This window comes from Lagopus muta, chromosome 27, assembly GCF_023343835.1.
Source record: "Lagopus muta isolate bLagMut1 chromosome 27, bLagMut1 primary, whole genome shotgun sequence".
NCBI lineage: Eukaryota > Metazoa > Chordata > Aves > Galliformes > Phasianidae > Lagopus > Lagopus muta.
The window spans coordinates 2,635,453-2,660,977 of record NC_064459.1 but is presented as its reverse complement, the minus strand read 5'-3'; the positions used below and the strand labels follow the sequence as shown (position 1 = coordinate 2,660,977).

General features: G+C 42.7%; 1 protein-coding gene across 2 annotated transcripts in view; it reads left to right on the top strand.

Moving 5' to 3' along the window:
- Nucleotides 1–25,525, top strand: part of ANTXR1 (ANTXR cell adhesion molecule 1) — an 81,139-nt gene that overhangs the window by 41,196 nt on the left and 14,418 nt on the right. For both annotated transcript variants that reach the window (XM_048928121.1, XM_048928120.1), the window contains 5 exons: nt 3,272–3,367; nt 11,854–11,895; nt 18,037–18,132; nt 18,446–18,613; nt 25,067–25,147. In XM_048928121.1, the coding sequence (XP_048784078.1) occupies nt 3,272–3,367; nt 11,854–11,895; nt 18,037–18,132; nt 18,446–18,613; nt 25,067–25,147 (483 nt within the window). The remainder of the gene's footprint in view (nt 1–3,271; nt 3,368–11,853; nt 11,896–18,036; nt 18,133–18,445; nt 18,614–25,066; nt 25,148–25,525) is intronic.

Sequence of the window (25,525 nt, the reverse complement as noted above, 5' to 3'; positions counted from 1 at the left end):
ATGGAAACAGATATTTCAAAAGTCTTCACCAGCCCGTTTTGACCAGTTTTAAGGCAGGGAGAAAGGCTCAAAAATGTCAGTGGAACTTTTGCAAACTGCTCTAGCAGGCGTATTTTCCTTCTTGTTTATTATTCTGCTTGGGTAATGGCACTTTCCATCTAAGCAAAGTTCAGGCTCTATGAAACTATGGATGCTACATAGAATGATAACTAAATTATAGGGGAAGCTGACGATAGAAAGGTAAAACAAAGTAAAAGCAATGTTTGGGTCATTTTGGTGATTATGGTAGGTTTTATTATGTATATATACATTGTCCTGGCATGTCCAGACTATTTTCATCTTTGTTCAAATATAAGAATAGGAATTAATACCAACCCCACATTTTTGTGTGCGTGTCTGGTTTTGATATCAGAAGGCGGCTCATTCCTGCAGGCTTGTCATGCAGTGCTGCTTTGGTAAGAGGCATTACCTGAGTGAGAAATGTAAGTTTTGGCAAATGAAACCCTTTCAGCTTCTCTGGACTGTTTCACTGCTGAGAGATGCAGAATACCAGCTGGCCACATCAGCTTGCAGAGATCCAGATGTGTTAGAGTAATGTAAACTACCCTTTCCAGTACAAACAAATTCTGTTAAAAACCGGTTAAAAGACCAGTTTAATTTGCCCTGTATTTTTGTAAATTGCTTTTAAATTATTCTTAATGACAAAATTTATTTCAATATAGGCATGAAAGAGGCAGGCAACCATTAGACATAAAAAACCTTCCTCCTTTCCTCTATGATTTCATAGCAACAAAGACTCAGGATCACATATTCTAAAGTGCTTAACATCAGCACGTTCCACTTTGCGGATGATGGATGTTATTTTATGCCATCTGTCTAAAGGAACAACACCAAAATGTACAGCTCTGTCTTCTCAAATGAGTTTTATTTTGTGTCAGGGTCCAGTTTCCATTTCCAGAGATGTCTTGGGTGAATTCTCCTGTGCAGACTACATCTTTTTTATTTCCATGTGTCAAAGATCAGATTGTCTTGATCCAAGATGTCCAGAAATGTCTTCTGCACTAGAAGAAGGTTTGGAAAATGCTTTTAACCTTGATTGTTTTTCCATTATTCTTGCCATTTTGGTACAATGGGAGATCATCTGGCTGTGGAATTAGAGTGACTTAAGTAGGCACCCAGTTTTTCCATCCTGCAGGTCAGTCTGCTCTTGAACGTGTCCTTAGCCTGGCTTGGTGACCCTGACGTCTGGGTGGGGTTTTTATATGCCTGGCTCTTACATCAAGAACGTCTCAAACAGGCTTAAGTCAGGGATGCCTGCTTACTTATCTCAGAGTAGGGTGATAATGTGGAGACATAGTATGGGGAAGCTGGCATGCCTTAGAGAGCTGAGAACATCTGGTTTGTGTTAAATTGACAAGAAATAATGCGCATTTGGTTTCAACTGCTATATTGAGGTGCCTTGTGCAGCAGTTTGGATTAATAGATATCAAAGAATTGTAAATACCTTTTTAAATGGGGAAAACGTGGGGCATCCTCCTGGCTACCATGGCCCACTGCTGTCTCATGTTGAACCTGCTGTCACCAGCACCCCCGGGTCCCTTCCTGCTCAGGTTCTCCAGCTATTCATCTCCTCCAGGCTGTGCCTATGTCTGCATTATGCCATCCCAGCTGTACCACCTGGCATTTTCCTTTGCTGGATTTCAGGCCGTTGCTGATTGCCCAGTGCTCCAGTCTGTCTATCCAGATCCCTCTGCAGGGACTGAACGAAACCTCCAACTATCCTTAGCACCATCAGTAAACATGCTAAGGATGCATTCAGTCCTGCAGCCAGACCATTGATAAAACCATTGAACAAGACTGGCCGTAGAACTGATCTTTGGAGAATACCACTGGTGACTACCTGCTTGATGTAGCTCCATTCCCTTCATTGCTCTGAGCTCTGTTCTTAATCACCCAGCGTAGGGTGAACCAGTTTGTTTCACAGTCAGGCAATTTCTCCAAGGATGTCGTGAGGGATGGTATCAAAGGCCTTACTGAAATCTGGACAGATTACATCTCCTGCCTTACCTTCATCCACTGCTTTCCCTTAATCCACCAAGCAGGTGACCTTATCACAGAGGGAGATCAAATTATTAAGGCAGGACTTTCCCTTAATGAACCCATGTTGACAATGGCTTATAACAGCTTTGTTCTTTAATGACCTTTCATTATCCCCCAGGATAATCTTTTCCAGAACTTTTCCAGGCATGAGGTTAAACCAACAGGTCTGTAGTGTTTTGAGTCTTCTCTCATGCCCTGTTTGTAATTCTGGGTATATCCAGCTCATCTCAGACCTTTGGTAAACTGTTGAGAGCAGTTACCAGCTGCAACATCTGCTAATACCTTCAGTGCTCAGGGATGAATTCTATCAGGCCCCATGGACTCATGACCATTGAGCTGATAAAACAGTTTCCTTGCAATTTGGTGACCACAAGTGGAAAGTCACTTCTCCTCTCATCATGGCCCTCCAACTCAGCCAACTCAGATGACAGGACAACTCAAGATCACAGAATCATAGAATGGCTTAGGTTGGAAGGGACCTCAAGGACCATCAAGCTCCAACCATTAATATTAAAAACCAAAGCAAAAATCTGCCTTTTCCTCATCCTATCTTGTTAGGTGAATTCCTTCACCAAGTATCAGTCCAGTGTTTTCTTTAAACCTTGTCTTGCTGTTGGCATACTTCAAAAAGCCTTTTATGTTTTTGCCTGACTGCATGCTGGCCAGTGTCATCCCATGTTTGAGCTTTGGCTTTTCTTGTTTTCTCCTACAGGTGCAAACTGCAGCTCTCCTAAGAGTTTTCTGTTTGGATTAAATTAGAATTCTGGCATTACTTTCAAGTTTGTGCAAAAGGGAAGAATACAATCAAAGAATCATAGAATTATCTGAGTTGGAGGGGATCCTTAAAAGCCATCTAGTCCTGCTCCCCTGCAGTGATCAGGGACACTTACAGCTCAATCAGTTTGCTGTAGACAGTCACAGATAGTCACAAAGGAAGGAGAATGCTTGAAATTGTAAGGAAACATTGTGTTGTGAGCAGTGATGCTTTAAAAATACATACTTTTTTGGGAGAACCAAGACAAAACTTCGTACAACTCCAGGAGGTGAATAAGCTGTCTCAGCTTCTTTGTAGTAATCAAGGATGGGGAAGGTGTCCCATTTGTATGTATGAGAGAGGAAAACTGTGTTTTCTGCTGGTGGTACTCACATGCTCTCTCTGTTTCTCTTTCAGTCAGATGGGACCATCCTGGCTATAGCTCTGTTGATTCTCTTCCTGCTGCTGGCACTGGCTCTCCTCTGGTGGTTCTGGCCTCTTTGCTGCACAGTGGTAAGTCCTCCTCACCTTGTTCTGCTTTCAGGCTGCTGACAGCTCCATGGCATTTCTGTATGATGAAATGTTAAGTTTTGCTCTGCAGGGCAGAGATGGTGGGTGGTAAGCAGCAGGTCGACATTGTCTGGATGGAACAAATGAACAGAACAAAATGTTCTCAAGAGTTAAAAAGCGTAGTTACAGAGCTGATATCTGAAAAAGGCAGACAAAATGTGGAGAAAACAGGAGGTGGGGGAGGTGAGGGGCAATTGGGGACTTGAGATAAGCTTTTCTCTCACTCATGACCCTGCTATCTGACTGCAAGGACCCGTCATACCTCTGTACATCTCTGCTGATCATGCGCTAGGGCCACCTTTTCCAATGGGAATTGGGGTGAAGTGTGCAGTTCAATGAGTCTCAGCCTTTGCTTTGCATCTCATTTACACACCAAATACAGAGCAAGAATTACTGTCAGAACTGGGGACTGGTTTTGGTGTCAGGCTGCATATAATGTTTCAAATGCGACTTTTAAGATTATCCAAACTGACTCAAGTTTCTGCATCACTAGCATTGTTCCTGATTGTAAATCTCTTTTCCGGTTTTCTAAGATTACACCATGTTAAAGTTTATGTCCTTGCAAGCTGTGGATCCACAGGCACTGCATAAGCTGGTCATATCTGAAAGGTCTTTGTGTGAGATGTGTTTCTCTATACAGAACAAGGAGGAAAAACTTGGAGGAAAAAATCTTAATCATCTGGGTCTGTTTCTGGATGGATAAGTGTGGGGTAGAATGCTTCTTTTCACGGTAGTTTGGCACTTCTGTCCTGAGTAGAAAACCAGAAGGGAAAAAAATACTTATCTGAACTTATTGGAACAATAAAAAAACAGTTCTAAAAATGGACAAAGGATTAGCAGAGGTGTAGACTTCTGGGAGTTGTTTGTCTAAACTAGATGGCCTGTTTCCAGCAAAGTCAGGCCAGCTCCTTTGTTGGCACATCTGCATGGGAGTTGATGGAGGTGAACCCATGTGTGTGGTTTACACCAGGATTTAGTGGAGAACTGAGGTGGCGGAGAGGAGAGGCTGTAAGTGATGCTACCATTTAGGGGTTTTTTTGAAGATCAATGAGGCTGATAAGAAGGCATGAATGAAAGCAGAAGGGTATGAAGTAGAGGGATGTGGAACTACATGCATTGAGAGGGCAGTGCGGGACTGCTCCAAGGGGACGATATGGGGACAGCAGTCATAGAACTGTGCTGCTTTAAGTGTGTGTCAGACACATACCTTTACTTGCTGGAAAAGTTTTGATTCAGGAACCTGTGTAAGATCTCTTCTTCTGTCCAGGATGGCAGAGCAGTATCAGTAGCAAACCAGTGAAGATACCTTACAGTGCATTTCAGTCCTGTAAAATGTGGAGACAAATCCACAAAGGAGCACCCAGCCTGCTTGGGTTAGGGTGGGGAGAAAGAGAGCAGAGTAGCACTGCTTATTTACTAGTTTGGCAGTGGCTCAGCAAGGAATTCAATGTCAGAAGTACAAAGTGAATTAAGGGCAGAGGAACTGGCTTGCACAACAGACAAGAAGCAGGCAAGCAATAACCTCTAATAATCAAACCACAGACCCAGAGACAGTGATGTGAATTCAAGCCTGGGGACATCTCAGAGATAATTGTGTGTCTGTATTGAGGGGAAAAAAAATACAACTTTTTTCTTATGAAGAGTAAATTTGAGTGACAAGCACATTTCTAAACCCTGAAACTCCCCTTGGCATTTGTTTTAGTTAAATAGGGATCATTACTGTCCAGCAGTTCTCCAGGAAAGACACCAAGCCAGCTTCACCCTGGAGTAAAGGCACTGAAGTCAATAGACTTACTCTGGAGATTTATCTGGAACTCAGTATCTCCTTGGCATGCGCCCATAAAGAAATGCTGTTTCCAAGCGTATCCAAGTTTATTGGTCTCAGAAGTATTCTGGGATGAAGTCTGGAATTTACCACTCATTTTACAGTAGATGCAATTGTTGCTTAGTGGATCAAAATAATAATTAGACCTTTGCTGTGCCTGATATAGGCAAAATTTCCCTTGGGACATCCATGGGGAGATGCAAAAGCGGGGGATCCAGGTGCTAACTTTTGAAGAGATTTCAAGGGAGTTTATTCAACTGCAGGCAACAAAGAAAGATATTCTGCAAAGTTTACATCTCCGGCACTGTACGCATTGAAAGAATGATGACAAATACAAAGACATCATGGCAGGATGACCCCACTTTTTCTGAGAAGAGCACATCTGCAAAACAGAAGGTGCCAAATCCTGGCCTTGATGATGCTTTTGGGCTTTTGACTTTCCACAGCTGTTTTTTTCCCCTTTTTCCTGAATGTGGGGTAACCAGGAGAGATTAGAGCATTCATAGGAGAACTGTGTGTGCTACAGGTTCCTTAGGTGCCCAAAGGTGACATTGAGCTCCAGACAGGAGGCCACCACAAGGTATAGTTTTAATATAGACACAATCCAAGTAAATGCAAATGTTTGTAAGACAAATACATAATAAGCTTCCAAAATAGTCTTAAGGAGGCTTTTGCAGGATATTAATAGATTAGCTTAGAAATTAAGTTGGTTAATTTGTTTTGGATGTATAGCAAAGACATACTACATTAGTTGAAAGTCATATCCATGCTGGGACAGTTCTCATGCTCCTCCCATTTTGCACCTCTGTAGCAATTGCCTGCTCAGAATATATGCACCCTCTTGCTTATTTTTGTACTGCAGCTTCTTAAACTACAGGGGTGTGGCTGGCATATAAATGAGGTGTTGGTATTCAAGCACTGAACGCCAGTCTTAGCTCTAAAGCTGCTTTCTGGAAAGAACCATGGAAGAACCCAGCAATTTATTTGGCTCTGTCTGTAGTGCAGCTGACCAAAAGTTTTGGAAACAAAAATCTGGGTGGAGAAAATACAGAATATATATATATATATATATATTAAAAACACATGCAAATTATGGCTAAACTGGAGGAAGAGAAGGGGAGGAAATACATATACACTACAGTAACCCTGGAGAGTAATAAGATTACATGGTGCACATTGGCGTGATGGAGGTTACTCGTAAGGGCCCACGTATTCTGATTCCCACCCACTCCCATGTGCGCGTGAGGCATCATTTTTCTGCACTTAAAATGATCTTGGGAGAGAAGAATGCAGATTCATGAATTGTATGAAACATTAGTGAGAGATAAAAACAAAAATGTGCAGGAAAAATGGCTTATAGATCCCACAGCCCCTGTCTTTGGTTCAGACCAAGCCAAGCAATCACCTGACACAACATGGTAGCTCCACCAAAGCTATTGGAGCGTAAACTGGTATCCACTCTTGCTGCCACAAAGGCGTGTCTTCATTTATGGCACAGTCAATACAAAACAATTGGAGCCAAAAAGTTAAAGCCAAATTCTCCAAAGCGTCCTTCAGTTTTGGAGTTTCCAACCCAAGACGTGTTCCAGGGGTTCAATATTTAGAGCGCGCTAAGAATTGCCTTCTGAAAGCCCTTTGCCATGAGGTGATAGGCGTAGACTTCAGATTACCAAACCACTTTCCTTGTTAATGCATCTCTTTAAGGCCAGATCCAGAAGCCAATTACATTAATCCTAACTGCCTTCAGCACCTTTTGTTCCAGACCACAACAGAGACTCAGAATAGAGGAGGCACTGTTGTTTTTTGCTCCGGTTTTGCATGGGAAGCAATTAACTGAGTAAAAGTTCTTTCTTCCTTTGTTTTTTTCTGTGGGCTCCTCTCACCTCTTCCAAAGAAAGTTCTCCTAAGCCCAGCTGAGGAGAAACAGCTCTTTAGAACCGAGTCTTACTCAACCAATAAAATCACGAGCAATCAATGAATGAGAGTAAGGGCTTCTGCAGATAGCTGGAAGTAGCTGTGATGTTTTCCTTTTCTTTAGTTCAAAAAATGAAATTCATTTATTTGCACTTCCAAAGCAAGTGGGTCAGGCACTTTGAGCAAAACCTACTGATTCTGGCCTTGTTTGTCTGTGTAATTGAAATGGCCTAGGAAAAGGAATGACCTTTGCAGATTCTTTGTTTTCTCATGCATTCCCCAGAGAATTACATGTCAACCTTATTCGGTTGCAAAGTATATCGGAGCTATTTATATGGAGGGCTGCTTTTTTTTCCCCCTCCATGATGTCATGTCTCCTCTAAGTGCATGGATGATTTTGACATGTCTGTTTTGAATTTTTGCATGTGTCAGCTTTAAGTCTTCTCTGTGGAGCAGTTCTGTCTCTCCTAGTTTTAATGAGTTAAAATTGAGATTACTGAATCTTCTTCCAGGCTAAATAGAAGTCAACTTTAAAAAAAAGTTTGAGATAGCATTCCAATTTGACTTCATTTGCCCCTGAGAAGAAGAATGTACTTTTTTACAGTTGAAAACACAGGGACAGGCTCCTGCTTGTATTAGAAACCTTGAACTATAGACAAAATCTCCAAGAGTTTAATGGATAGTTACAACACAAGGCAGGTAGGAAACAAATAGAAAGGAAATGTTCCTTTATCCAATTCATAACTATGCTATGAGACTCTGTTAGAGGATTTAGAGGAAGAAAGAGAAAGAAGGATCTGGCAGATGGGTCATTGTTAATGTTATTTTTTAAAAAACCTTGCTTGTTATGATTGCTGAAATACGTATTCCATATTATGAAGAAGAATGATAGCAAATAAGAGCAAAATCTGCTCAGTTAAATGCATTTTTCCTTCCTGAATTTTTAGTTCTGGTTAGAGGCAGAATCCTCTATTTCATTGTATTGTTTTCTCGTGTAACCCTCATTTTAAGTTATATTCTGTTCTATCTTAAAGCAGATACATTTCGCTGACATGTAACATATTGCCTCTATTTATCAGATAAAACTCCAGGGACAGTAACTGAGTATGTGTTTTCTGGACTCTGCAAACTGGTGGAGTTCTCTATGCTCCCAGGATGGAAAACATTCTAGACACATTCCTGGAATATGCAAAATTTGGATTCAACATGTGCTGTCTTTGCTTATGCCTGAATGGCTACAAAAATTTTCATGGCAACAGCAAATACATCCTCTCCATGCTTTTGAGTTTCCAGTAGGCTGGCTAATAGGATTCTTCTGCTTTCATACTGGGTTGTTCAGCAACATCTGCTCTGTGACATCAGGGTAGGTCAACTATGAGAGACCTGTGTCAGTCGTATACATACTGAGATTTGATAGAAAAGCACGTAATTGCTTTACTGTCATGACTTTTCACGGCTAAGTGTGCAGAAGTGCTGACAGCTATTCTTGAAGTTCTTTCCTTTGCTGAGGAAAGCCAGTGGTCAACTGTCCATCCCTCAGGCCTTGACTTCTTACCAACCGAAGACCATACTGTAAGGTTTTGATAGCATGGCAGTGATGTAGAAACCCTCAGGTATTTGTAACCTAGCAAGCAAATATGGTTGCTTAACCACATTTTCCTTCTTGCAAAGACAGGGACAGGGGATACAGTTGTAACAGCAAGCCCAGAAATGGCTTGGGGTTATCAAAACAATTGCAGCACACATGAACAAACACTTCAACTTTGCCAAGTTAAATAGCCAAAGCATTTTGCTTGGCCAAGCGTGCTCCCAGCTGATTGTATTCAGCAGGTCCATGTGTATCATCTGGCGAGGCAGAGGGAAGGCGAGAGGTGCAGCACAGAGCAAGATGTGGTGGACTTGAGCCTTCTGTGCCAGCATGGGCTCTATCCTCTCTGCGTTCCCTGAAGCAGTGTTTTCTTTCTTGTACTTGAGTAGTCATTTCTTTTTGTGCAGCTGTAAGGCACTGCCTTTCAGTTCTGGGATCCTGTTATTCCCATTTGGTGTTTGCTTTGCTGATGTGTCAGGTGGCAGAGAGCTCCCATTTGCTTCACTGCCTCCACTACTGCACAATGATGGTCCCGTGTACAACCCAGGAGAAAGAAAAGATTTGTACTGTTTGTAGAACTGTAGAATGTTTTGGGCTGGGAGGGACCTTAAACGTCATCCAGTTCCAATGCCTTGAATGGGCTAGTTGCCAGCCACCACAACAGGCTGCACAAAGCCCATCCAACCTGGTCTTGGACACTTCTCTGGACAACCTGTTCCAGTGTCTCACCACTCTCTGAGTAAAGAATTTCCATCTAATATAAATCTCTCCTTCATTTAGCTTAAAACCTTTGCCCCCTGAGCTACCCCTATCTACCTGTGTAAAACACTGGTTTTCCATTGAGAGGTAAGCTCTTGCAACCCTTTCCAGATCTGGATGGTGAGATAAGAAATATATTTTGTATATGATAAATTTCTAAATTTCATACAGGCTCAAAGGCAGAGAAGACTAAATTCTCCCCATCTCCGCACTTCTCCAAACTAACCAATCTATGCAGCCAACTGATGGTTATTCAGTTGTTCTTAGAAGTGCTCAGTGCTTAATAATGCAAGGGATCACTCTTTTTTTCACTTGTTCTGTGGCAGAAAAGAAAATGAATGTTCATATAAATCAGTTAATGCCAGAGTGTGTATGTTGTGAGAAAGAATACAAATATATGAAAAACACAGCTATCCCATCATATCCAAGTCTGTAATTTCAAGATTTTCCAGTGATATTGGCTGAGAAGTTGTGTGTGAATGCTTAGCTGGACCAAGTATCCTCATTTTTCATGCCAATGCAAATCAGAGAAACTCCACTGAAACCCACAATGTTCCACCAGAATAACATTAGAGAAGGTAGTAAGACTAGTTCCAGTAGATATGTTTTGGATGAGTGAGATATCTGAAATTTTTCAGCGTTTTGTTTGGATGAAGGGTTTTGGTTCGAAGATAGGTCTGCTGAAGAGTGACCATTATAGTGACAAGTAGCCAAAATATCTGAAAATGTGACTAGAAAAACCTTGTGTTTATTTCGTGCTTTGTACACAAGAGTCACTAATTGTGTCATGAGATGTACAAGAGACTATGCTGTTGCCAACTTCTTAGAGACATCACATTTGTCCCTAACATGGTCAGTGCATTTGTAGCCAGGACTTGACCCATGGTTCTGCTGCATCAGAGCAGGATAGGGGGTGCACCTACATCACTCCTGAAATGTCATCCTATGCTTCCATGTGGGCTTTGTGCCTTTGCACATAGGCAAAGATTCAGAGTTGGCACCCAAGCACGCAGGCTGTTTAGCAGAGATTCCTCGAGGATCCTGAAGGCCAACAAAGAAGGACCTGCTGCCCAGGAATGGGATATGCAGAGTGTGATGTGTAAAAAGGACTGATCCAACCCCAGTCTCCTCCCAAGCCAAAGGCACATGCTCCTCATTAACGGCCGTATTGCATGACTTGGGGTTTGCAGAAGAAGATAAAAACAGTGAGCTCATCAGAGAAGTTAAAACAACAGTGAGGGAAATTTTTGTAAATATTTATGTCTTCGGGGCCTTTAATATGGTTGTCATTTTCTCTTCCTGCATTTAAATAGCCAAGCTGTTATTGTTTGGGACTGTGATTTTGTTTTTGAAGGGCAATCTCTCAGCCTGTACATCTGCACCCCACCTTTAGACAGCCCCTACACTCAATATACAGTCCTGACAGGAGCTCAGCACCGCAGAAGCATCCAACTCATTACCTTGTGCATAAAGAAGGAGCTGCTTCATCCAGGTGGACTTAAAACTACAGGAGAAATTCCATCCCAGGGGCAGCTGCATTGACACGAGTGACTAGATTCAGTGTTGCCTGCAATGGCTCTGCACTGGGGTCTGTTGCGTGTAAAGGAGAGAGATTTGACGTGTCTGTATGCAACTGCTTTCCCTTTGGAAGATTCTCTGTTGCTCTTGGAGTGGAGGGCTGTGATGATAGCCAACTGCCTGCTGAGCTTGAGATGCAAATTTTTTGCATGAAATAATAACCTCACACCCACATAAACTTAAGCTGTTTCTATGGAGAATATCCTGGACTGGTCTAAAACCTCACCCTGATTGCTTTTTTAGTTAGAAATCCTTGGAGAACTTTCAAGTGTATGTGCGTATATATATGTACATATATACGTAAGTACATATATATGCAGATTTTAAAGAAAACCGTATGAGAGTGGGATATAGTGCTTGGCAATGTAAAAAGCATTCTTTAGGAGAGCAATGAGTGGCACAACTTTCTGGAGTGGTGTTTTGCTCTGGGAGACAGCAATTACTCCTCTGCAATGTCTCTGGGGCATTTCGTTTACCTTGGTTTCTTTTCCAGTCTTTGTCTGTGTGGATGCTAATTAATTTGAGGCAGGACATGCATGTGTGTGCAGTGGCCAGTAGGAGGACATGCTGAATTTAACATGTTTGTGCAGGTAGAGCGATGATTGTTACCAGTGTGCCAGCATTATGGCTCCTATTGGGATATCAAGGAGCATCCAGGGTGTATTACTTCGGATCTGTGTCACTTCACATGGAAAAGGATCACATAATGAGCAACATTTGCATCATGCTGATTTACCACTTTTTTTTTCTCATTTATTCTTCCAGATCATCAAAGAGCCTCCTCCACCTCCTGCAGAAGACAGTGAGGTAAGTAATACCAACAAGCCAATTTCCTTGATGTTTAGGACAAGATTTTGTTTAGCTTCCTTAGAAGAGGTTATGATTCTGCTGCATGGTAGAGTACGGACCTGCATTGAGCACAGCAGAATAGTTGAGGGCAGCTGGAGCCAAGGCGGTTGAAGGAACCTCTATCTTGTTAACACTTGTTTCCTTCAAAACAGGCCTGAAGCAAAACTCCAAATCAAAACATGTGTGGACCCAAGTGAGGTTTACATTTGGGTCCAATGCTGAAGGTATTTGTGAAGGCACACATCTCTCAGAATAACATCACTCCATGCATCCATATACAAACATCTGGCTTATTTTCCAAGTGGCCGTTTCTGTTTAGGCTGTATGGATATCCACTAGTTTCACCAGCTTTGATCCTTGGAATGAAAAGGAAAATACTTGTCTAAAATTGCACATGCTCTGTTCAGCATCACACATGCCTCCAAGCCGAGGGACTCAATTGCTGAAGTTAATTAAAATACATCATTCTGGAATGCTGGTTTTCTGGCCAACAACTGGAAGGGGAAATTACATCTCTGTGCTATGTAAGAAGGCATACTTCATGTATATGGAAGCCCTTCTAAAACTAGTAAGTGTTGCAAAAGCTAACCAGTTGCTGCAAAATTGAGCCAGTTGCAGCAGACCTCAGGTTCATTCTGGTTAAACTGTAAGGATATCTCTGGACGTGTTGTATCTTCTCTTTGATTCTGAGAGGAAGAGTCCATGCAGCTCTTAGGATGGAACAGGCCTCAGTTCATCAGTCTCAGATGTTTCAGAGCTTACCTCTAACAATGTGTTTGCCAGTGGCCTCTCTGCAGAGAAACAGCAAAATTGCATTAATTTGCTACCTGTAGCTTACCTGCTTCCCTCTTAATGCACTCTATACAATATTCTAGATGTTGTTCCTACTGTTTCTGTTTTGGGACCCTGGGATGAGGGGATTTAGCTACAACAATCTGCTGACATAGAGACTAATCTGATAGCAGATAGAAGATTCCACGTGTACTTTCCACCATATCATGTCCCCTAAACTCAGTACTCAGTTATTCTAAAACTACCTTGTACAACCAGCAGCCAAAGGAAAACACACTATTATACTGTTTCAGAAACTGGAAAGCATCAGAGCAGTGCTCAGAGATCAGTAACACTTGGAGCTGTGACTTCTGTGTTGCATGTTTTCCCCTACAGAAGCCTCCCACTGGTGGAAAAACAATAGGAGCTCTAAAAAGATGCAGTTTGTTGGTTTCATTTACTCTTGCAGAGCTGGATCCAGAGAGTGGGATTGACAGTAATATGATGCTTTCAGAGAGGAGTGAATACTCCAGATTTTTTACTTTGCTACAAGCGAGTAGAAGATGGAGTTGTTTTTCTTACAATTTGTGAATAGCTTTCTCCCTTGTAGAAATCATAGTAACTACTCATCTCCAGAATGAAAAAGTGCTAATCCCTTAAGCAGCAGCATTGCAGTTACTGTATGATTCTTTTATTCTAAAAGCCTTGGCAAAAATAAGACTTCTTGCATCAGCAGATTTGGGAGCTGAGGCCCATATATATGTCTTTGCGCTGCAAGGAGAATGAATTATACCATAACAATGAGGGGAAAGCAGCATTGCTGTCAGAAACCCACCAAAGGTTTTATTGAACTCTGCTTTGAAGGCATTATGAGACATGTTGGAGCCACGCTCACTGTTGGTGAGGGAAATCGTTACTGACTAGAAACTTTTAATTAACAATTAATTCATTTTGAAATCGCAAATGTTGTCAGCTCGCCGCTGTGTTCTTCAGACAATGCAGGATGCTGGGGGAGGCTGACCCCAGATGAAGGACTGGTTTTAGAGCCAGGAAGGATTGAGTTAATACTAATCAGAAGAGGTGAATGCCTCGAGGAGTCAGTGAGCACCTTGCTGGCCTGCGATTGACTCAGTGATAGTGGATCAAAACTGCATTCTTCTATTCCCTGTGAATAGGAAGGCTCTTTCTATCCGTGCTGGAGGAAGGCACAGCTGCTTTTGTTCAAGTGCCCATCACTTTCAGGCTGGGCTTATTGGAACAACTTACTGGCTTAGATGAGAAGTGTACCAAGAAGCTGAAGTTGGTTCTCATTATTGCAACCCATCTTCTACAGAGAGAAAAAAGAGGCATTTTGCAGGGCTTTGCATCTTCTAGCAATTTCCTTTTCACTACCTGACCTGTGCCAGGGCTCTGCTACTGGGCTGTTCCATGGGACAAGTTCTGATTGTGTCATAAGGTGCACTCCCCACTGTCCCCAGGAGGCACATGCTCTTCTCATTGCTTTCCTGCCCTTCTAAACACCAGGCAATGTCAACATAGAATCACAGAATCATCAGCGTTGGAAAAGATGTCTAAGATCACCCAATCCAACCCACTAAACCATGTCCTATGTGTCCCATTACCTCTAAACATGTGCTGTTCTTATCTTTATTTACTGTTGTGACTGTGCTTTTTCCCACAAAATGGATTCAGGGACACAAAGTGCCCTGAAACCTGGTAAAATCAGGCAGGACACTGACCAGATGACCTGAGTACACCCTCTCCTCATCAGTAAAAGCCAATTTTTCCATGCTGCTCAAGCCCAGGCTCCACAGTCACTCCTACCATGGTGCCAGGATCAAGCCACCAACCACCAATTGGATAATCGTTTTGCCTGTTGTCACCCTCCCCACATACACCAAAACACACATACACAAGAAAGTCCTGGAGGGAAAGCACCATTCAGCAGCACAGTCATGAGATACTGAAGATAATTATTGCTGTCATGGAAAGCCTGCATGAAATGGAGGATTTTAACTCACTGCCTGGCAGCTACTGTGAAGTCAGCAGATGAAACCTTCTGTTCATCTTGATCTCTTTTAATTTCTTTCACCCACAGCTGAACAGTCACAAAGCCAATGAATGACTTACACGGATGGAGCTGCTTGCACCCTCACTTATTGTTGTTTATTAATCCTTTCCAAACCACTCTTTCTTCCTGAAAAGCCTTGCTGGGGAGATAGCAAAATCAGCTCAGAGAAGTTCAGATGTAATTTTTTGTGGACACCAAGGCAGGAAATGTATTCTGTTATTCCTGAAATAAAGCCAGGTCGCAGCAGTATGCCAGCTCTTTTCCTTCCCCTTTCTTCCCCTTTTACAATGTGTTGTGGATATTTGGGAGGAGGAGAAAAGGAACCTTTTGAGATACAGGCATTTAAAAGAAAAAGAGCTGGGATGTTATTGGAAACAAATGAGGTGTAGATGGTACTTCTTGAAGGTGTGGTCTTTTATAACCAAATTTAATGTGAAATATGTAGGCTGATCCAGCACAACGTACTCGACTAGTATAGAGGCAATGAACTGTGGGATGTATTCCCCATGCACTGCAAGGTGGGGACATAAATCTGGGGACTTAGGGTATTTTGTTCTGTAGAACAATTTCCTCTGTGACTTCGGGTATGTTATTTCACTTTTCATCTTGCTCACCATCTGAGCCGTAGAGTGGAAATCGTTCAGTGTCTCTTCTCCTCTATCAATACAGGGGTTCTCTTTTAATTATGTCCCATGTACACTTTACCCTCTGAGGATATATTCTTCAAGCAGGATCTTTACCATGGATAAACCAGGAATTCCGTGATCAGTAAGACCATTAAATGCTGGTTTTCTAAGCAGTTTTGTCTCAAGGATAGTCAAATAGGTGGATTTTCTGGTGTCTAACAAGAGCTGAGCTCTCTCTTCAGCCTGCTCCTTAGTAGAGCACCAATAGAGCATCTTTTCTTTGATGTTCTTATGATTTTTTAGTTCTTTATGACAGTACTCTGCAGGCTTGGCTGGAAGAGGTGGAGATACGAGAAACACCAAGGGCATGTTCTTGCAGAATGACTCAGGGATGGTTAAAATTGGGCAGGGTTTATCCGACTGCGATGCCTGGTCCATGAAAGCAAGAATTAAATGTTTCTTAAGAACCAAGAAAATTGTCCTCCAAATCTAACAATGCCTTTGCATCTAGGAGGTGGCTGTGCAATTTGGAAGTGGGCCTGGTGTGGGGAGCAGGGGTTGGAGTGTAGGAAGCTGCAATCCGGGAGGACGACGAATTTTACATCCAGGTTTCCTCTGCTGTAAAATTAGATGATAACAACAATTACTCAGAGGGTTGACTGCCCCATGTCATACAGTGCTTTCTGCAGGCAGAGCTCTATAAATGCTAAATTCTGACAATATCCAGGCTCTGCAGAGACAACTGTGAAAATAATTATAAGGGTGGGGAGAGGAGTAATTTGTCCAACCTTTTATATCTGGCCAATTTTAGTTTGAATTTTTACCCTGAGTGGTTCCATGTCCCTAGTGGAGCCTGAATTATCCTTCTGTTACCCACAGATGAGGTACCCTCGGGTCAGGGTCAAAGCGTACAGAGCCCAGCATGGCCTCTGAGATAAACACATCTTTGTTTTCTGAAATCCAGCAGTGATGAACCTGGATCTCTGACAGTGAAATGTAGCTCTGTCCTTATTATTTTGTAAAAGAAACTCTAGCTCCATCTAAAGCAGATTAGAGGGATGGAAAGATGCCAAGTTCTGCACAGTCACTTTCCAGCATCCTTAAATGCACTTGGATTTTCCAGGGCTGCCTTTTGTGTTGCTGTTGGGTCAGAGCTGAAGTTCCTTACGCAGTTCTTCCTCAGGAAAAAACCCCACTGTAGCTAATATTGGCCAAACTGAGCCAGGATGTGATAATTCATCCCCATGGTATTGGCTCAGATCTTGTGAATGGGGCACTGAGCTGGGATGCTGGTGTGGGGACTGTGTTCCTCCCCATTCTTCTGCTGGCTCCCCACTTTGACCCCCAGCTTTCCCGTTGCTTCACTTAAGCAATTCACGTGTGTTATGAGCACATTTGTCAAGTGTGTAGGAAATCATTGGGTTGTTGTTGGATTTTTTTTCTTTTTGCTCATATTGCAAAACCTCCCATGCCCTTCAAAACATGTAAACAGGCTCATCCAGAAGAAAGCTTGTGACTTTTGTTTTTCAGATGTTTGCTGTAGTCCTTTTTTGCGCGTGTGGTGTTTCTGTTGTCCTGGCAGAAGCCCTCCTATCTTAGATCGAAGCGACTTGCAGGGCTTTCAAGGGCTTGTGGGGAAGATTTCCTAAACCTTGGTATTTCCTGTTGTGAGAAGTCCAGTCTGTGCTCAGCTGAAGAGAGAGAAAGAGAGAATTGCTGAAGGAAAATATTTAGATGGCTTTGGTTTCTTTTCTTTTTTTTTTTTAAATAAAAAAAAGTCCTCGTGGAAAACTTCATGCAGAGATATTAAGTTCTTAGGTTGCAGCAAAGAGCCTCAGCTACTCCAACGAGAGAGAGGAGATCAGCTTCGAAGGAGAGGAGCTCTGTATTTATGATTCATTTGCCTACTCTCCTTGAGATCAGGACAAATTTTGCAGCCCAATTGATGGTTTTGGTTTGTTTTAAATAATAAAAAAACACTTTTGTTTGGCATGAAAAGCATAGTTTGTCTCGGATTTTTATCCCTCCTCCCCAGTTTTTCAGTTTTCCAACTGGAGAGTTTGAATTCAAAGTATTTTTGGCTTTCCCAGTTTTGGAAAGCTCCAAAGTTCTGGAGTTTTGCCAAATCCCTGTGAAGAATTAAAGAAAGAAAGGGAAAAAAAAGAGAGAGAGAGACCATTTTTCATTTCTCTCCGCATTTTTCACAGGAAATACTAAACGTTTTTGATGGACTCTGCTTTTCTGTTTTGCCAGTTCACAGACTGAGTTGTAGAAGTTAAAGGGAAAGGCACTGCATGGGTCAGAGCGTATGTGCAGTTCTTACAGTGTACCCATATTATGTAGAATACACCAATAGAAATTAAAAAGAATGAAAGGTCTCTTCAAAACATACAAATAATCAAAAACACTTGCTGGAGCTTGACTGTACCCTTTGGGTGGTGGTGGTGTTTATATTATGAAACATTTTCTTTTCACGAGTGCACATCCTCTGGAAAGCAACCAGCAACAGACCACTACCTTTACAGCACCAGTTCTTACAGGCTGAAAGGGCCATACAACCTGTAACTATTTACCCCTTACCAACTCAGTTCCTGCTTTCTAACAGTGCAACCCTTTCCTTCTGTTTTGTAGGAGGAAGATGACGATGGTCTTCCAAAGAAGAAATGGCCAACAGTGGATGCTTCTTATTATGGCGGTCGAGGAGTTGGCGGCATCAAGAGAATGGAGGTAAATAGACATAAGCTTATATATCAGAAAATCTCAGTTGTGAACTCAGTTGTGAAACACTCAGGCAGTTTAACCAAAAAGCTTGGGAGGCAGGTACAAACTTCACACTTCTGTGCATTGGAACCAAATTCTTTTCTATATTTGAGAGCCAAATAGATGGTCTTAAGTCTTAGGACAGTCTTTTCCTGTACTGCAGTACAGCGTTTGTGCCTGCGATACAGGGGCAACATTCCCATGCAAATTGCAATGAAATATTCTTACAGCTTTTCTCAAGCACTTCTCCACCCTCATTTTTCTGCTGCTGTCATTTCAGGTGCGCTGGGGAGAAAAGGGCTCCACAGAGGAAGGCGCTAAATTAGAGAAAGCCAAGAATGCCAGGGTCAAGATGCCAGAACAAGAATATGAGTTCCCAGAACCCAGGAACCTTGCAAACAACATGCGCAGACCTTCCTCTCCTCGGAAATGGTACTCTCCAATCAAGGTAAGTTCAGTCCAGCAATGCACCACATAAAGCATTTCCAGATCTGTGTTAAGCAATCTATTTTCACCTCCATGGGTAAAGATGGAGAACTTTAAACTGTGATCTCAAGGTGCTGGTAGAGGAGCTGTGCAGAAGGAAATCCCTCTGAACAAGTGACCAGGGGCAAGTGCTATAGAAAGGAGCCATATGTGCAATGGCAATTTCCAATGAGGTTAAACAGATTTCAGATTTGCATTGCTTTCTTAGACCAGAATAAGCAGCTGATCAGTTATGGTGGTCTAGCTTCTGTAAAGTTGTTACAGATTCCACTGTGCTTGCAAAGTTAGTTCCTTTAGTCGATATTGCATATTCTCTGAGAGGTAGGGAGCAAATTGCATTTTCTTTCCTTAGAAAGAGGGAAGAAATATGAATGGAATTGATCCTAAATGTCACCAGAGATGTTCTGAGAAGATCAAGGATTGCAACACAGCACATGGATGTCTGCCAGCAGACGTGGGTCACAGGGCCAGCTTCATGCAGAAGGGATGCCCTGCGAGAAGATTTTGGCTGTATTAGGATGCCTCAGGAGTGGAAAATCAAATTCATGCTGATATCAGGTCAGAAGCAATGCAAAGCTGCTCAGCAGTCACCCACAGGAACTGGGAGGGCTGTCCTGTGCCATCTGAACCAAGCAAGCAACTGGATGCTTCACTGAAGCAAAACCCTTCAAGGCACATGTGAACGTTCTTCCAGGATTAAGAGAAACAAACCACATGCAACAGATATCAGTAGCATCATCCACTGATGATGTGTGAAAACACTCCAGAGTCAGAAAGCTAATCTCTTGCAGTCAGGACATGTTGAGATGTTTCTAGCAAAGGATTCTCTTTGTTACTACATTTTTCAGGGTTAATCCTTTCGGGAAATGCTGAGACCCTTCTCCTGTCTTTTCAGTTTCTGGCTATTTGTAGCAGCACTGCAGTAAACAGAAAAGACTAGAAATGCACAGTTCATATCTGAGTGCAAACCCTGCACTGCTGGAACCTGGATTCCTTTTAAAGAGTGGTCATTCTGGTTAAAATATCTCCACCGGCAATTTTGTTAAACCCTCTGATGTTGAACACAACTTAAACTTTATTCTAAGGAAGTGCCCCACTGCTGAAATTTAGTCCCCTGTTTTCTCCCTGTCTGGTAGCAGCCAGCCGGTCAGAGATACTCTATCTGCTACGTTGTTACGACACAAATACATTTCACTACAGTATACCCAGGTTTCCCTGCATTGTATCTTGTTATTGACCAGTGGAGCAGTGCCCAGAGGAATCGGGCAAGTAACACGTTGTGGCTTTCCTCAGTCATTGATCTTACTGCTGGTTCAAATCCAGCAATTGAAATGGCAAAGATGCTCAAGGGAGTACAAGTGGTTTCCGGAGGATACAGAAACGTGTGCCTCTGTGAAAATTTGGTCCAATGCCTTCTCTCTTTTCCCTCTTAAAGATTATCATCTAATAAACATAGCCTACCAACAAGTCATTTGCAATTGTGCTATAATGACTTCAACATGTGTTCATGAAAGTTATTCCTTCCCTTGGTGGGACAGGTTACAGACTCCACTGTTCTCAGTTCAGAGTCCGGAATTCAGTAAGCACCATCCCATATAGCTGCTCCTTTGTTTCTAAATTCATTGCATTGTCATTTACATTAGTGCAAAGTGTCTGTAAGTTACACCAGTCCCATCTGGGAGATTTTCACTCCTACTACGTGCTCTTGGAAATGACCTCATCGAGCTGAAAGAAGCAGCTCAGTTGCTTTTGTGTGCTGCAGCCCAGATTCAGGCACACAACACGATACTCTAACCACCTAGGAACTGACAGAAGCACTGATTTTAGCACAAAGAGCCTGAATACATGCTCAGGCAGTTGGAATCCATGTGGGCACCACTACCTGAGATTATTAGCTGTGAGAGCTAGGTCTTTTCCATCGGAGATAATGCTGAGTTTCTCCCCTCTGTCTTCACCAATTCATGATGTTGGATGACAGTCTCAGGAGATTTTCAGTTTGTTTTTAGAAATTATTCTGCATGGCAGAAAATCACTTTTGAACTCAGGAATTTGTTGCAGATTTATCCCAGCTGGGAGTTCAAAAGAAGCTTGAAGAAAAGATTCAATGTATTTAAGTTCAAGTTCCGTTCTGATTCTGACTGGGAACATCTTTTGCTTCGTAACAGCAAGAATTCAATTATTAGGGGACTAAGTGTTAGAAGTATCTCATGGCTGATATATCTTTCTGTTTCCTTTGGAAAAGTCTCTCTTTTCTACCATTCAAAGTCTACAGTATAAGGACAGGTCCAATCCAAAGCCCCATATCCAAATACTCCCTAACTTTGGCATGTTCCACAACTGGATAGTATTTAGCAGCCTGAATATGTGGATGAGGTGGCCTAATTATTAATTACCACCACACCCTTTATTGAGCTGTACCCAACTGGATTTCTGTATCCAACACTTTCCCCATGTACAATCACAAGGACTCAAAAAAAGCAGAGGGGGTCATTCCTATGAAGTAGAGGTCCTGCGATTACTTTCCTTGTGCAGTAAGGAACTAGCAAAATTGGCATAGCTCATCGGCACTCTTGACGGAAGCTCTTGTCCAGAACACATGAGCATATGAAGGTGAATTTGTGTTGTGCTGTGCAGGGAAGTTATCATGGAGTTGTAAGAGGCAGAGGAGGGCGAGGAGGGATGGCCTATTAGGTCATTGGGTTTGTACTCAGCCAAAGCAGCATTGCTAGCTTGAGTCTGTCCTTCACTGCTTTTTCCAGTCTGGTTTTTAAAATAACATAGAGGCTTCCACTGCTTTTCAGGGGGAATATTTCCCAGTCTACTAAACCTCACCTGTAGGAAATGGCTTCTGATACTCAAATTTTCCCTCATCCCCAAGCTCCAAATGCACTCAGCTCCTTTGATTAGAGACATTAAGTTTCCACCCACCCCACTGGGCTGTTTGAAACACCTCTTTGGAAGGTGGATGAATATGCATGTGGCAATCTACTTATAAAGGAAGTGGGCAAGGAATTAAATCTCAGAAGCAGTGAACCAAGGTGGCTTAAATCTGACAAAGAGCCAGGAAATTCACGTTTTAGGGCCAGCAGGCCTCCTTTTCTCCATGCAACACAAGCATCAGCCTTACTTGGAGTTCTCTACCTTTTGCCAGTTTGTCTGATGGACTTTTTCTTCCCCTTACATCCCCTCTCCAGAGTGGTGTCCATATGGTAGGTAGACAGCTGTTAGCTGAGAGTGAATAGATTGCTGTAGAAATGCTCCAGAGCTTTGTTTGCTGCCAAATTGCAGCTACTGACACTTAACAGATTGTTATTATTATTGTTGTTGTTATTCTTATTTGCTGCTGTTACTTCTTAGCACAATGCCAACTGGCTTACCCCACTTTTAAAATATCACTTCAACAATTTGTCCCCTATCAGGACAGGCTGAGGGAGTTGGGCTTGTTCAGCCTGGAGAAGAGAAGGCTGCGGGGTGACCTCATTGCAGCCTATCAGTACCTGAAGGGAACCTACACCCAGGAGGGGAGTAAACTCTTCAAAAGGGCTGACAACAGCAGGACGAGGGGAAATGGATCCAAGTTGAAAGAGGGAAGATTTAGGTTGGATGTTAGGGGGAAGTTCTTTACTAGGAGAGTGGTTAGGCCCTGGAACGGGCTGCCCAGGGAGGTTGTGGATGCCCCGTCCTTGGACGTGTTTAAGGCCAGGTTGGACGGGGTCCTGGGCAACCTGATATGAATGTGTATGTTTGGTGGCCCTGCTAGGCAGGGGGGTTGGAACTACATGATCCTTGAGGTCCCTTCCAACCCGGGTGATTCTGTGATTCTGTGAAATAACCCGAGGAGCATCACAAATCTAGAAACTTCTCAAGAGACTTGCCAAATCCTCAGTTCATCTGACAGAGGGAGGAGCAGCAGAAAACGTAGAGGCAAGTGAAGAATCAACAAGGATTATGAGGATAATGCCATTTGGTTCGAGACATGCTCCCTGCTGCAGCCAGCCATGGGTCTATGCTTTGGTTTGGTTAAGAGCTTTTGTCTCACCTCTGTTTCTGCCTCTGCTTGTATCTGCATCAATATCTTCTCCTCAGAGCTTTTATCGCACTTAGTTATCATAGAATCATTTGAGTTGGGAAGAACTCTTAAAGGTCCCGGAGTCCAACTCCCCTGCAATGAGCAGGAACACCTACAGCTCAGTCACACTGCTCAGGTCTTGGTCCAGCCTGACCTTGAGTGTCTCCAAAGATGGGCCATCCACCTCATCGCTGTGGTTGAGTCAAAAAGGCCAATAGCAGTCTCTAAACAACTGTAAATTTCCACTTTCTGGACTTCATATCTAGGAGGGCACAGCTTTATTTGCCTCCAGTCCATTTTTTTGCCTCCAAGCTACCTCGCACTTCAGTTGCAAAAGAGTTTCCAACCTAAGAGAGGCCCAGCTCATCTACTGGAGAGCACAGAAGTGCTTCTATTTCCAAATGAATGCATTGCCATTTTCATTTCTTTAAGCAATATCGCCCTTTCCATGATCCATTCCCTTTCTTCTGCCCAGATGTGTCAGGCAGACCGTGAAGCTCCATTCAAATTCCCAAAGATGGGTCTTGTTTTTTTTTTTCCCCAAGAAATCTCAGTAGAATGTTGGAAGTTAGGACTGTGGTAAAGACTTTTTTATTCCATGTAAAGTTGTAATTTTCCCTCTGGTTTCTCACAGGAAAAATGTATGAAAAAATGTACTTATTTCTTCAGTTGTCAGAAGGGATGGGAGACCAAGAGCTTCCATGAGCTGTGATGTAGGGGAAAAGATGGACTCAAAAGGAGAGCTTTCAGAGTGGAAGGATGGGTTTGGATGGATTCACAGACAGGGATGGTTTCCCTCTGGTGTAAGAGAGGCTGTCCAAATGCAGGAATCTGACAGAAGAGGTTCTTGCTTCTTCCTTTGAGAATTAGACTTTCCTGGCTCTCACCTTAGGAAGTCTTTTTTCCCAGTATCCTATGGAAAACAACATCTATGCAGTCATTCTATGTGTCTGTCTGTCTCCACCCATGTGTCCCTCCAACTCCCAAAAAAGCTTTGAAACGTTGGCTTAATACATTCATTGAGGAATGCAGGTGTCAGAAAGGATTATGGTCCTAATGGTTTCTTTAAAAGGAAAGAGAAGACTCCATATATGCCTTTTGAGAAAGGAAGAGTGTGCATTGAGTGCGTCGTGCATTAATTCTTTAATTAGGCCTATCAGAGACTGTGATGTCTCTCTAATAGATATGTCAATAAGTAAAGTGTGTTGTTAACCCTCCAGAGAAATTTTTACAAATGTTTGGGTAGCATTCACTTAATAACCTCTGGGCCAAATGACATTAATTTGAAGATTTTGGTAAACTCCTCTGCAGTATGTAACATATCCGTAGTGTTCCATTGAGCCAGCCAACATGCTGCACATACAGAAATTCTTCTACAGACCTCCTGGAAGGTGAATCCATTTTGCAAGTGAAATCCCAACATAATGCTGAATTTCAGTTGGAATCACATGCTTTGTGTGGCAGAGCAACACTGCAGGGAGGAAAGGCAGGGTATGGCCCCACATCTCAACCAACATTTCTGTCACTGAGAGATTTCAGCACACTGAGTTGTCTGGGTTTGTGCCTGCTCACATGCATCCAAGATCACACAGCAAGGTGAGCAGTTTGTCAAAACCAAGGCAGTGTGGACTGGGTGACTGACAGTGAGCTCGTAGGAATACAGTATTCTGAAAGACATGTGTCATTACCTGGAGAAGATGCCAGTGCCAACTGGTGTGTGGGTGTGAGACCTGGTAAGGCAATCCTCTCCATGCAGAGATAGTTAATAGAATAGAATACTATCATAGAATCATTGAGGTTGGAAGAGACCACTAAGATCATCAAGTCCAGTCATCAGCCTATCCCCCCATGCCCACTAAACCATGTCCTTCAGTGCCACATCTGCCCTGGTTCTTCAGACACATTCCACTGCACATTGTTTTGACACATAAATCCAGAGGAGGAGGAGGCAGAGTGGTGAGGAAATGTGGCATACAAATTCAACAGATTTCTGCATTCCTTTAGCATTTTGCTAGAACCATGCCAGAAATGGAGTAGGTACGAGATCCTCTCAACCCTGGAGATATCTAAGTCACCAATTCTGGAGATGCTCAATAGCATACATGAAGAATAGGCAAGGGCACTGCTGGCTGCCAGGCACATCTTCCTATTGCTCATCTGAAGGCCTTCTCCTTTGCACTTGCAGCAGGTTCAGAGGGAATTTCTGTAAGGGAAAACACTGCTCTTCAGTACCTTGTACAGGCACAGCAAATGGTTAAGTGCAAAATGTAAGTTTGTACAGCTCACTTGCTATTGTACTGAAGGTAGCACGCTGCATTTTTTTCGTTTCTTTCTTTGTGATTGCAGGGGAAGTTGGATGCTCTCTGGGTCTTGCTGCGGAAAGGTTACGACCGTGTATCAGTGATGCGCCCACAACCAGGAGACAAGGTACTGTGCCTCCAGACATTTCTTGCAGCTAGGGAAAAAAAAAAACTCCGCTGAAGCTTCAGACTGCCTTTACAAATAGGACAGAATGGTTGTGATTACCTTCCTCTGATAAGACAGATACTTATGACAGGCTCAGAAGGAAAAGCAAAAGGAAAAGCATTGCTTGGGTGCTGGTTTAGACTCCCAGACTTTCTCCTTTGTAGGCACAGAAGGTGATTTTACTGGAGCTGAGCATTATGAAGGTTGGCTTTATGATGTATTTAGATGCTTCTGTGCAAGAGATTGTGTAATTGCTATTAGCTGAGCTACCTTCAACTACCACTGTGCCCTGGGAGACAAATTATTCAAAAAGAAAAGCAAAAGGTGCAAAAATTTACT